This window comes from Macrosteles quadrilineatus, unplaced genomic scaffold, assembly GCF_028750875.1.
Source record: "Macrosteles quadrilineatus isolate MER2022 unplaced genomic scaffold, UCM_ALF_1.0 Scaffold_6__1_contigs__length_79288215, whole genome shotgun sequence".
In the NCBI taxonomy this organism is placed as follows: Eukaryota; Metazoa; Arthropoda; class Insecta; order Hemiptera; family Cicadellidae; genus Macrosteles; species Macrosteles quadrilineatus.
In genome coordinates this window covers 9116934-9130890 of record NW_026542599.1, presented here as the reverse complement: position 1 = coordinate 9130890, position 13957 = coordinate 9116934, and the positions used below count along the sequence as shown (strand labels likewise).

General features: G+C 34.4%; 1 protein-coding gene across 1 annotated transcript; it reads right to left on the bottom strand.

The window, feature by feature from the left end:
• Positions 1-3326: 3326 nt before the first annotated feature.
• LOC128996394 (proteasome subunit alpha type-4-like) lies at positions 3327-13573 on the bottom strand. Its single transcript, XM_054421702.1, has 7 exons — positions 13400-13573; positions 10782-10824; positions 9916-10078; positions 8930-9096; positions 8110-8240; positions 7290-7413; positions 3327-3523 (listed from the first exon to the last, which is right to left on the bottom strand). Exons 1-7 carry the CDS (start codon positions 13400-13402, stop codon positions 3381-3383), a joined length of 774 nt encoding a protein of 257 aa, XP_054277677.1. The 5' UTR covers positions 13403-13573; the 3' UTR covers positions 3327-3380.
• Between the last annotated feature and the right edge of the window lie 384 nt (positions 13574-13957).

The following is a 13957-nucleotide window of genomic DNA, read 5'->3' as shown; positions in this document are numbered from 1 at the left end:
TTTCATTTCATTTCACTAGTCTTAATTAATTTGAAACTAAATTAGTAAAATTATAATCAAATTTTTAAATATTAACATATATTAGATTAAAATAATACATCACTATCCTCGTTTATACTTTTAGTTTTAAAAGTTATTATAATTGTTTATTTTGTATAATATTATAACTAGTCTACCAGTATTATTTTATTTTTATAGTTTATTTTATTTTATTACTTTATTTTAATTTAAGAAATTTAGTTTAAAAATAAGTTTTTAAATCATAATTGTTATAATGTTTGTATGATACTGTAAAATAAAATTTCATAAATTTCAGGCATGGGAGTCCAATCAATATGTGTTAAGGTTAACCATGTTTTTGCAGGTTGAACATGTAAACAAATTTGTTTGCGAAGTAAATTTAGGTACAAAAATGTTTTAAATGAAACATTTTGTGGTAACTCAATAACTCAAAGAGACCTTTAATAATCAAACTTGAGAGCTTTGGTATTTAATTTAATCAAAGAGACATAATATACATGCAAAGGTCACGTCAAAAGTAAAATACAATGTCATTCAGATTAAATTATTAAACTAACAAAAAATCTTAACTTTACATAACGGTCCATGGTATTACTACTCTGTACACTTAAATTTGTGCTTGGAACCCTCGGGCCCCCTTCTTTACTAGGGGGCAATTCCAATTGCATACTAACCCTGACCCCTCCAGTCTCCCTATTGAAAAAGTCAGATGGACGCCCATGTACGAGGTTATAAGTTTTGTTTTTTATGCATATCTTATTCTCAGTAAAAAAATTTAAACTTAAGAAAGTGCCACCTTCCCAGAACTTTCTTTCAAGGTGTCTTCCAAAAAATACCAACAAATATTGGGATATACGAATGATTTGACTATCAATAGAACGTTATTTATACCATCTTCCTTCGGTATCGAAAAGTCAATGGGATAAACATTCGTAGCACACAGGATCTTTCTACAGCATGAGCACTGTAGTACGTGGTGATGGGGAAAGGAAAGCAAAAGGGGACGAAAAATATAATTTGCTCTAGACACCAGCAACTGGTGCTAGACACCATTTAAGTGTACCATTGAATGCATCCTCTCTGTACAGTTGTCGCAGCTAGTCTGGGCACGCGGCCGTGCTTTGGCGGGGGGTGAAGAGGGGAGTGTTTATTGCTCATTTCCAAAAACATCTGGCCCACATGGCTCTCTGGGGTTGTTCAGTGCCTCAGCGCTGTCTTCATGGCTTTGGCGTGCGGGACGGTTAGTACACAAGGGTCCGCGCGCCCAGACTAACTGCGACTACTGTATCTTACTTCCCTGTGCCAACATCCAGCATCTTCTCAACAACCTGCAGGATTGAGGTATCGCCAAATATCCTGTCCGTAAACAAAAACCTTAAGGTATATTCCAAGTGAGCAAACTCAAGTCTTTAATGTTGGTAGGTATGCTCCTCTAGAAAGTTAAAGTCAATCTTGTAAGGCCTATCAATGAGGTACTGCTGGAGTTCATCCATGTTTTAGTGTTCCTTTTCAAGTTTTCATCATTTATTAAGTAAGAACATTGGAAGGTATATTTAATGTTTTAGTTGGAAATTCATTCAGATCAAATCACTCATGGTTTCTTTCCTTTGAAAATCATTCTGGCATTCTATTCAAAATTAGTTAAATTACCCTGAAATTTTGGGACCAACTGAACCCACCTACATAGAGGTTTTTTTCTGTTTTACTAGAGGTCGCCCCGAGGTCGAAAACTCAACAAAAATATGTATTGTGCAAACTTCTCTATTCCATCCCACGCTGTAAAAAAATCACGTGATTGGAATTCATCTCATTTGATTAATTTTTCTGTTTATATTTTGTTAATATTTCATTTTGTTTATATTTCATCACCAGTATGGCAACCCATGTTATTTTTTTTAAATTCAATTTTAATTTATACAGGGATTCTGCTCACCTACAAGGAAATTTCTTTCTATGTATGCATATTTTCTCTATGATGCACACGAGCTGAGAAAATGAGTATTTTTTCCCTGCGATGCACACGAGCCGAGAAAAATGGTTTTTCAAGAAACATACTTGCCTAAGTGTTTTGGTAAAACTATGGTGTATGATGTGATGATATAATATATTGGTTGGTCTTAACCTTAACAAACTATAGAACTCTCTGGAACGTGTACTGATTATTGGTATGTCATGTCAGTCCACCGACCTCCGTCTTTAAATTAGGCAAGATCTGTACAAAACCTACCGCTCTTATCCACAACTGTTATTTCTTGTTTGTTTTAACATATATAATATAAAAAAATCAAATTTGAGAATATCGTACAGTAAAATAGTGCTTATGAAGCCTCAACAGTAGTATAGGCAGGCTGGTCCATTATACATATCCAGCTATCTTAGGTAATGGAAACAGAAACAACTATTTTCTTCTAGCACTGAGACATCTGTTTTTTTATGCAGCGATAGAAGAAAAAAAAGTTATCAACATTTTACACCTTAAACAAAAAACATTTTCTATTTAGCCTTGTGTGTACAGCGTATAACTGGATGTAGATTGTAAATTCAAATATGGCGGATGTGAACCATTTATTGACTATAGTTCGGCTGCTTAGAAAACGACCTGCGCGCTAATGCTAAACCAATGCTGGAGGAGGTCGCTTTCTAAGCGGCCGAACTATAGTTAGCAACCTAAGAGCTTATTCCAGTGTTCCATGTAGTTTGTTGGTCTACTACAGTATTACATTTTTTCTCACTGCTAATAAGGTCTGTGGTCTCACAGTATAAGCTGCCTTTGTTAGACATTTGTAATAAACTTTGTAAAATTGAACATCAATAGGCCTCAAATTTAGGCTTTTTCCTCAACATAAAACTAAAACCTCTTGCCCCCCTGCGTTTTGGCTCACTAGACCAATTTATCAAAGCAGCTCTTAGCCCTACTTACTTACTTAATTTCCGTGTCCGGAAATCGGACTTCGCTTTTCCAAAAATTAGCTACCGATATGGCTTTGTCATTCGCATGTACAAGATCATCTAATGTGCAATACTGGTCTAGGCGTGGGCAGATCAGCAGATGGCCAGGATCCTGAACAGCACCACACGCCCACAAGATGTTTTCTTTGTCTGGTAAGAGACCACATTTCTGCATGTTTGTCTTGCATTTTGGTACTTCGACCCTTATTCTTTTAAGCCTGATGAATGGCCCTCAGCCCTGATTCATTGAGTTTAAAGGGTCTAAAAGTGAAATTACACTTTTTTATTATCATTGTATATGTTTCGCAACAGTGTTAACCTAATTCGTTGCAATGGGGGCAGTAACAAAAATCATAGAAATTAAGAAATATATTTATTAAATTAGATGAAAAATTGTTTCAACAGTTAGTTTAACTCTTCTGCTTCTCTTTCTTGGCTGCTTCAGCCTCAGCTTCTGCCTTCTCGTAAGCCGCAATCAGAGTCTCCACTTCATTTGCCGGCAGAATACGAGTGACTGTCTTTCCGTTCTGTCTGGTTAGAGTCGCCAACTCAACTGCAACAAAAAATTTGTCATCGAAGAATCATGATTTGTTATTATTTGCTTGAATTAAAAGAAGATTAAATCACAAGTTATTGCATCAATTAATTAATTATTGAGTTTATAACCCTCTCATTCTTCAAGGTTAGAGCTGAAAAATGAATGTTGGAAACGCATTTCCTTAACCCTCAAGCAGGCACTTCACAAGTAAAACAGGAGCGGGCGCATGCGAGTTTTATTCCGCAACACTAAATAGTAAATAGCACAAATTTTACCCATTTTACTTGTTGTTGTTGTAACGCAATATTGTATGTAAATGTTGAATAACCTAATCAGGAACCTAATTTCATTGTTTAACATTATTTGTTCAACTAAATATGAGTAATATTTCAAATAAACATATTGAGCAATTTTCTAGTATAAAGGTGCAATAGTGCAATTATACATAGGTATGCAAACAAAATATATATGATAATAATATTAAATTAAATAATACTTTTAATCATGTTTATTTTTGCGTATATATAAAATATACACACAGTTTGACAAATTTTACGTGTATAATAAACAATATAATAATAAACAAATAATAAAATATCAACCGTGAAGTTTGGTTAAGTGTACTAAACAATTAATACTTTACATAAGATATGTAATATAAATTAAAGTACATAAATCAAGTCTCAACCAAATGAGTAAAACACTAATCAAAATCTCGTTTTGGTTGTGAGTGAAAATTTAAAAACGTACGTTTTCATGTCCCTGGCCTTTTACTTCATAGATACTGGATTTGTAGTTTATTATTATGTGTTTTAATATTTTTTGGGACGGGGGCAACATGCTACACACATTTATTTGGTTTTAAATACGGTCTAGGTATTTTTTTTGTATTTTTAAAGTCTCGAAATTCACGACCATGACGTGTCCCTAGCGTACATTTACAAACTTTCACGCTGTTTTTAGACTAATTATTCATGCCGAAATATATAAAGCCATATTTTTATGTCATCAATGGTTATTAAACTTACAAAAAAGGAGCATATTATAATTTTATTGTCATTACAAACTGACTACCATGACAAAATAAGTCTGTCCCTCGATTTGGCGTCACGACCATTTGGGAAAAATTTTCAACTTTGGAGCACGACAGTGGCAAGCCTGGCGTGGATGGAGTCAGTAGTTGGTTTTAGAGACTAGTTCGGGGTGTACGTCAGGATTGTAGTGCCGGTCGTTTCGAGTTGAAAGGAGGAATTACAAGATTAATAAAGGAAAGATTGTGTTTTTTGTAATTTTGGTGTGTCCATGACCGTACGTAGTCATTCGATGAAGTAGACATGGTGTTAATTTTTGTTTATAAGATATTTCAATTGCTAGATTAACCTAGAAGTCCACTTTGCATCCTCGAACATGAGGTGCAGGGCTACCGCCAGAACAGAGCCAAATAACACGTAATTTCACGACCAAAGTTTCACGACCATCGCGGGTTTTTTCATGACCAATCCAGCCTTATGGATTATAGTGTGTTTGGTCGTGACAATAACTTTAATTTAATTGTAAATTGAACAGTTTAGTTCAATTGAAACACATATTTTTATTATAACTAACAGGATAATTGAAGGATTGTTTAGAAAGATTTAGATTATTCCAGACAATTCACGACCGTACCGCTTGTCCCTGACCATCACGTTTATGATTTCTATCATAAAAATTTCAAAAATTAAAATATCGTCATATTTCAATGTTTTATACACAAAAGAAGCACACCTCTATACAAACATAACGATTTTTCGGGTCTCAGGTAAGTTTTTTTCGGAGTTATACAAACTTAAAAAGATTTTATTGGCTTTTTTCAATTTTTTGAGTTTTTTTATTTTTTTCTAGAAAGACCAAATATACAAAAAGCTCAGTGACCTTTTTATTGTATAATGGTCATAAAAGTAAATAAGTTTATAGCAAAACATAGTTATAAAAATAATATTAACTATTTTAAATATTCATTTAAACGTCCGTTATGGTCGTGGCAGGATTTTGTGTTTTTCCACTAAAGATGCTCTTTTAAAAAGAAACTACCAAAGATATTGCGTTACCATGGACATTTTATGAAACTTCAAATGTTAATGAAATAAAAATGAAAATACAAGTTTTGAAAAAAGGGGAAAAGAATTTGCAAAGTGCTTTTCCTGAAAACGTACGTTTTTAAATTTTCACTCTTGTATTTCTTATATTCTTTCTTCCCTTTCTTCGACACTATCAAGCAATCCTCTTAATTTCTCCTTTTCTAAAAAATCTATAGTGGTATCAGTCTAATATAAAACAGAAAAACCAAATAGTCATATAAGTTACTTCACTAACAGGCAAAACTAAAACTGAACCTCTAACATAGAAGAGCGCATGAAGAAATAAACTCTTCGCTAAGCACTTACGTGATAGGGCGCACGCTGAGAAAACCTCCGCAAACTGACACCGCGTCACTGAATTGCAACTGACAACAAAATAATGAGGAATTTTGGGGTAAAAATAGATTAGGGGCATTCCCGCGATTAGGTGCGTGAAGTATGGAGTCGGACACGACTGCCAACACCCATTATGCATATTTATTTTAACAAAAACAAAAAGTGCGGAGGAAAACTCCACAAGCGCCCGCTCAAGGTTTAAGTAATTAATAATAATTTAATTAATTAATTAAAGTAATGGCAGGGTGTCCACAGAAATTTTTTCACAATTTCCCTAACTTTCCATGACTATCCATGACCATTAACCATTAATTTCCATGACTCATGAACTTAACTAAAAAAATTATAATATACCGTACACACGTGAATAATACTGCCTAGACAAGTTATTTCACAGAAAATATTGAAATATGTATTAACAGATAACAATGGAGTACAATAGGTACAACAATGAACTAATACAAACTCAAAACCCATAAACTAAGACAACTGTATAAATTGAAATTGTCGTACATTTGTGAAAATTTCAGAAAAATGCTACAATAGTCGTGGTTACGGCCGACCAGAGCATTGAAAGGTCCCCTGATATCCATCCAAAATTGGGGATTTCCATGACTTTCCATGACTTTTTGCCTATTTCCATGACTTTCAATGACCATAATTTTTTTCCATGACTATCCCTGACTTTCCAGAATGTGGACACCCTGAATGGTTAAAATAGGCTTAGTCTTAATGTATTTTTAAACTTGGTCTATAAAGCTTCAATAAGGATAGCTGAATTCAACAAAATCTTTTACCTTTCAGTCCATATTATTAGTAGATACCTACATTAATAAATCTACCAACCACGCACATTATTGATACTCAACAATATAATAAACATATGTGTACCACCTTCAAATCCTAGGATGTAAGATCTAGCCCGGATCCGTTTAAACAATTACTTCAGACTAGGTAAGAAGTATGTGCAACAATTAGTTCAAATCTATTGGTCATTGGTAGAATTTGAATCCAGGACGTCTGGGACCAAAGTCCCTTGCTCTATGACTAGACCAGCTCATTCCCCAATAATTGATTGAGCTACGGTTCAATTTATACCTTTGACTGTTTAAAATATGAAAGTGTGATATAAATAGCTTAATAAACAATTTTGGTTCAAGTTAAAACTAGGTACCCATCAAAAAGTAAACCCTGTATTTTATGCAATTGTGCCTGAGGATGTAAGTTGGGTTGTTTTAATTTTTACAATGCTAGCCTAGGTTCAAATCTCTCTAGGGACTTTTGTAAGTGGAAGCATAGGCCTACCTAAGCTGATTTAACGTACGCACCTTTGTCGGGAGTCAACTTGTTCATATCGAGAGTTTTGCTGAGCACCTTGATGGCCAATAGTTTCGCCTCGTCCAGGGAGGTCTCGCCTTCCTTATACTCTTGCTTCAAATTCGACACTGCGGCCTGAAAATAATTGAATGTAAGGAACGAATAACAATGGGTAGGCCTATTTATAGTGTCATTTTGGAGACCCCAACAAAGTGAGTAGGCTGCTGTTTTTGATTTAAAACATCTCAAGGCTAAAAAAATATCGTTAGGAAAAAAACACAACAGTGTGCTGATTGACGAATTCACACGGTTAGGTAACTTGTAAGAATTTGTTTTATTCCATACATTTAAACAAAAAATGCAATCAATTGTGGTTCAATGTGAAATTGCCGTTGGGTTTCAATCCCTGAAATACCACAGAAAAATTCCCAGATTCTAAGGTTACACAGCATGCGATGTATTTATTGAAGCCTATTTATTTTGTAAGTGCAAGTGCAACTGAATTTCATGAAACTTTAAACTGTAGGCCTATGTATGACAGCTATTTGTGCACATTTAATATTTGTTGGTATTAGGCCTAAACCTTTCTCAATTCTGAAGGCAAACACATCTAATTTATCAACATTTTAATGCTGAAACACAACTTAGAATTTCTACTTGCTTTTAAAGCCAAATTTGAAGGCAAAATTCAACATAGGCTAAGGTACGACAATAAACCTAACTAATCAAATATATCAAATCGGTAAGAAGTAAAATTTGTATTAACAATCTTGGTTTACAGACAAAAAAGCTGAGGGTGACAAAGATAAAATGCTGAACAAGTATACTGACCGCACTGTTCATGCCAATACAAGTTGCCTTCCATCCGCTGTAGTTGCCGCTAGGATCGGACTGGTAGAGTTGATATCCATAATGACTGTCCCAGCCCATGTACAGGATGGATACGCCAAAGGGCCTCTTGCCTACACAAAACAAGCTTCTAAAGATTTTGGTGTTTTGAATCTGTTTGATTTTAACATTAACTTGAATGTTATTTTAAAACCAAACTTCTTAATCCTTTGAGTCTCCTAACTGAATTTCCCTTCAGAAATGCAATGTAATAATAAATGTAGAAACCTTGATTACCAATGCATACAATCTTAAGTTACTTCTGAAGAAAACGTACATTTTCCATGCAAAAATTTGTAGCCAGTTTCAGCATAAAAATAATGTGCACCTATCAAGCCACAGATGATAGTTATTTTCCTTGAACACATAACTCTTAGTCATGTCTAACAAAAGTACGGTACAACTTATTCATATTCATGATGTAGAGGATATTTTTGCCATTCAAAGCCTAATCCATGAATGAAGTTGGCTATAGTTTGATTTTGTTTCAATTGTTCCACACAATCATGTCAGTAGGTCAACAATAAGGCCATATCTGTTTGTGGCTCAATGAAACAACCTACGTCCATTTTCATCCTAAGGATGGGACATTTTTCTCTATTATAGTCAAAGGCCGTACCTACCTTAAATGTATGTACTACAGCAGATTAAAAGTGATTTGTTTACTAAGCTATTGCTATCAAGCAGTTTGAGCTAAGGGAATAGTCTACGTGACGATCAGTGGATCTACCTTACCGCCAAACATTTCCTGGCACAAACTAACCTCCAAACTGAGTGTAAGCCTGTTTGACATCACACAGAGACGAGACCAGCTGTTCGCACGGGATGCTGCAGCCATACTGCAGTTGGTATCTCTGAGCAATCAGTCGTAACTCACTGGTCAACACGTTGGCATCAGATGTGATACCGGCCACGCTGCACAGCATGTCACTGTGGCAGTCATGAGCATTATTAGCATGTTGTAAACATTGTTGTGAATAGATGGCAATAATAAACGTTGATTATATTTTAAAAACACCAATGCTTCAGTCGTCAATTGGATACTTCATTTAAGCAAACGTTTAATTTATTCAGGTAAGAATAAATTTTAATAACCACAGCAAGTCCTAGGTTCAGGACCACAGTACCTACTTTTTTTAGGATACCCAGAAGCTAAAACCAACATTCCTTTGGATTGATTTAAAGATTTCAGAATAATAGTGATTTAATGGAGTTATATCCTAGAGCCAATTAGTTACCGGTATTAGGTCTAACTTTCACTAGATTTTGTTTTGTTATATAACTTAGCTCACGATCCTAAAAATTTGAACGATACGGCGCCTAGGCAATATGGATTTACAGATAAAAAGTTGAAATGAAAAATAATTCAGGTAACAGGAATTGTAAATATGTTCGTCTATAAACGTCCCTCTAAATGTACTTCGTACATCCCTCAACTGTTGATAAATTTCAGTAGGCTAGAGGTTAGCCAACTAGGCCAACCCACAAAAGTCTGTTCACAAGATGTGATTTGTACTTGACGGGGATGTAGATTTTCTTACAGTAACAGTAGCCTACACTGTTAAATTGTTTTTGTACATTGATATTGGCTATGACAATGATGAACTAATTGTAATAGGCCTAAGTTTGTAGAGGTTGGGGCTGACTAGAATAGTATGCTAACTTAGTGAGCTGTAACTCTTTGGGCCTTAGTTTACAACCAGCCCTTGTAGGTTATAAAATAATTGTCATTAGGTAGGCCCTACTTACTCATTAAGTTTATAGATTTTCTCTGAAAAGAATACTTCGTCAAGAAGCTTGTTTGTGTTTCTACGCTCAGCCGCCAGAAGAATCCCATCATTTGCAAGTATTCCGAGGCAGGTTCCTGCATGACTGATAGCCTCCATGGCATACTCCACTTGGTATAACCTTCCTGCATTAACAGAAATTAGTTTAACGTTTTTATCACTTAAGTTATTATTAGATTGACTTTGAAAAAAGTATTGCAATGTAACTTACACCTTACTTATCATTGTTCATGAAGGAAACAGCAAACAATAGATGCACAATTTAAAATCTTGCAGATCTTATCTAACCTAATCTTGATTTCAAAACTTGACTTAACCAAAACCAAAAATACCGGTAGGTCTACCTAAATTGTTTAATAGGCCAAACATCTCATAAGAAAAACAATAACTCTTCTGAAATAAAGATAGGCTACAATGTTAATTACTAACTTAAAAAATTAGGCCTACCCTTAGTCAAAGTCGCAGAGTGCTTATTTCGATTCCATAAGCATAAACTAAAACAGTAAGTAGGTATAGCATATAAGCATGTATTTAACTTAAGCTTGTTTTTAAGCAACTTGACAATGCCTATTCCGTTCTGTACATGGTCAATAGCAATTAAGTAGGTAGGGCCTATAGGCCTACTTATTCTTATATCCTGAAGACAAACATTTTAAAACAAAGTGTGATCAAACAGTTGCCTCAAGCATTTACAAAGTATCAAACCTTGCCTGCAATTAAGTGAGGCCATATAACTTAATCAAACGGAACTTAAGTTACTATCATTATACTGGCTGCTGCTCAACATACTTTTTAAGATATGTTATTAATGAATAAGGCAAAACTTACCTTCCGGTGAGAATATTGTTGTTCTAGTATCATACCGTCTAGCCTGAAAACAAAATGTAATATTCAGAGGTAGCCTAAGTTAAGTTAATCCTAGATAGGAATAGCCAATGGCCCTTGGAGCTTTTTGTCGAACCACATCCATGTATACAGCAAGGATTACTGTAGTATTCATTAGTTTTGCTTCAATAATGGTCGAAATATCACATGAATAAGGTGATTAAACTTCCAGGCCTGGCCAGCGATAGTGGCCTTTTCACTAGGGCTTTAGGAAGGGTCTTTTTTTTATAAAAGACCTTGGCTCCATATGTAATACAAATTATAAAGATGTGTAGTAGCCTAGCCTGTCTATGTATGTAGCATTTTTCCACATGATTTGAGTAGCCTAGGGCCTAACAATAAGTTAGTTAAGTTAATTAGGTAAAATAATTATTGAGCGGAGCGAGCGAAGCGAGCGAAGCTCTTATACTACACTCTTGCTTTTTCATTACAAATACTCCTCCTGAACGGCTGAAGCGATCTGCATGAAATTTAACACAGTCATAGTAACCAACCATGGGAAGGTATAAATCTGAAACGGTACAAATCGGACCATAGGACTTTTCCCTACATGAATGCAAACTTTTGGAAATTTAACATGGGCCTTATGGGTTAATTGGTCGCCATGTCATTATTTGCGAGTAAACACTAAAAAGTAAACAAGAGCCTCAACATTAGTCAACAAATCTACCACATGATAAATACAGTACAAAAGAAAAAATTGGATAATACTAAAGAGCATATTATAGTATATTGTATGTAATACGAAATGATTAACAATCAGTTCTATATTGAGTGATTAAACTCCATGCCGTTTATATTTAATTGTAAAATGGTTCTGTTCTTTTTAACAACAATGAATAGTTAACTAATTAGGCCTAAGTTTATGTTGCTTGGAGAAGGAGAAGATAAAACGAGGTCATTAAAAAAACACTACAACATAATTATACCAACAAAAATCACACCGCCCTTGATTTGCAAGAAACTTTGTAAAAAATGTTCTTGTAGCTAAAAATACAAAATCGTTTTACGAAATGAAATCACAACCACGTGGTTTACAGGTAAGGTTTAAGACTAAATGGTGTAACTTAGACAATAAAATAGTTGTATTGATAAATTTTATTGCACAATAGGGAAATTTTGAAAGTGGTTGACGACAATTTCTTACTTTTAACTGCTAAAATAAAACTAGACCTAAGTTATAGGCCTATACTAAGTGAGGCTAACCCCAATCCCTCACAACAATAATACTGGTAAACAGTTATTGAGGTAATTGAATTGGTGAGTTTTATGAATGTTCAATGCAAATAAGTCTTCTGTACAAATAAATGATTCTTTTTTTAATAATGAAGAAAGAAGACATTGAAAAATAAATAAAGAAAAGCAAATTCTACATACAATGGGTAATAATAATATAATAATAATCGTTATTGCCTTTTAATAATACAGGTATTGCTTAGGCCTACCATGATTCATTTGCAGTATCGAAATTATTGAGCGGAGTGAAGCGAAGCTCTTATACTACACTCAGTGCCTTTGTTTTACAAATACAGGTCAGGCTCCACCTGACAGGCTTAAGCGATCTGCAGGAAATTTGGCACAGTCATGTAACCAACCATATGGGAAGGTATAAATCTGAAATGGTAATATTCGGACCACAGGACTTAAACCAATAATAAGGGTTGCCGGAATTAGGCTGATGCACCATATTGCGTTTGGAATCTGTAAATAACTTACAGCATTTTATGTGAGCAAGACGTGCAATTAATGTAGACTTTGAATATCTATCTGATTGGAACATGTTCAATTCCTATTTGCAGTCTACAAATAGGAATTCCACTAATGTGAACCAAATATAACACAATTCGTTGACTTGAACCCGACGTATCATTGACTTTGAATACTGCACATAGACATCCCATATAAGTGAAGCAGAAGTAGGCCTAAGCCTATCATTGACTTCGTATACTGCAATTAGGCATTTTATTTATGTGAACAAAATAAATGGACCATTGATTTATTGAGGATACTGCAAGTAGACTATTCATTTACATGTACCATTGGGTTTGGATACTACAAGTAAACAATCCGTCTACGTGAACCATACGTACTATTGACTTTAGAATCTGTAAATAGGCATTCCATTTATGCGAACCAAATATATCATTGGCATTGGATACTGCAAGTAGACATTTAATTTATGAGAACCAGATGAAACATAGAATACGGTTCCTGCAAGTAGACGATTCATTCACTTAATCCTGACTTATGATTGACTTTGGATACCTCTGCAAATAGGCATTCTATTTAAAATGCAAAAAAATCATTGATATTGAATATGCTGGCTCCGCTCAATATTGCAAGCAGACAACTGCATTGTACACCTAGTAAGTTATTTATGAACCATTCTACTAAATGAACCATACCGATAGGTATTGGTTTTAATAACCCATAGGTAAGTCAAATTGATTCAAGTAACTTAAACCTTCGTAACAATAAATTATAAGTAACCATAGGATCAGGTTTAGCATAGCTTGTCTCATAAGATACAAACATAAATAAGCCTAGTATAAATTACTCACCATTATTTGTATGTAAAGGAAACGTATACACTAACAATAATAAACCAGCAAACAACCACTACAGTAACTCAGTAGAATGTTGTGTTAAAAAAGTTAATTTTAGAGCTAATTTAAGTAACAATTTGACAAAATGAATCGGCAAGTTTGGTTCGGAGAATTTCTAACATAACCTAATCAGTCACGACAAAATCATTAAGTGCATAGCATAACTATTTTCAAGGCAACTCACAGCACACAGAGTAGCCTACTAGTTTTTATCGATAAATAAAATGTAGCAGCATTGATTATAGAGTTATTCTTATTGGTCTTTTGTTAAAAAAACACCAATGGACCAATGGAATGATTAACTAGATTTTCATCTTAGTTATTTGAAATACTGGGTCAAATTGTAGCTGAGATTGCAATACCAAAATCGATCATGGATAGTGAAAAATGTCTTACTTCTCATATGAGCCCTGGCCGCCTTTAACTCCGGCGGCCGTGTATGAGCATATTCAAACATAACTCTTTTAGATTTTTTTTAGATTGTTGAACAATCTTTTAGATTGTTCCACTTTA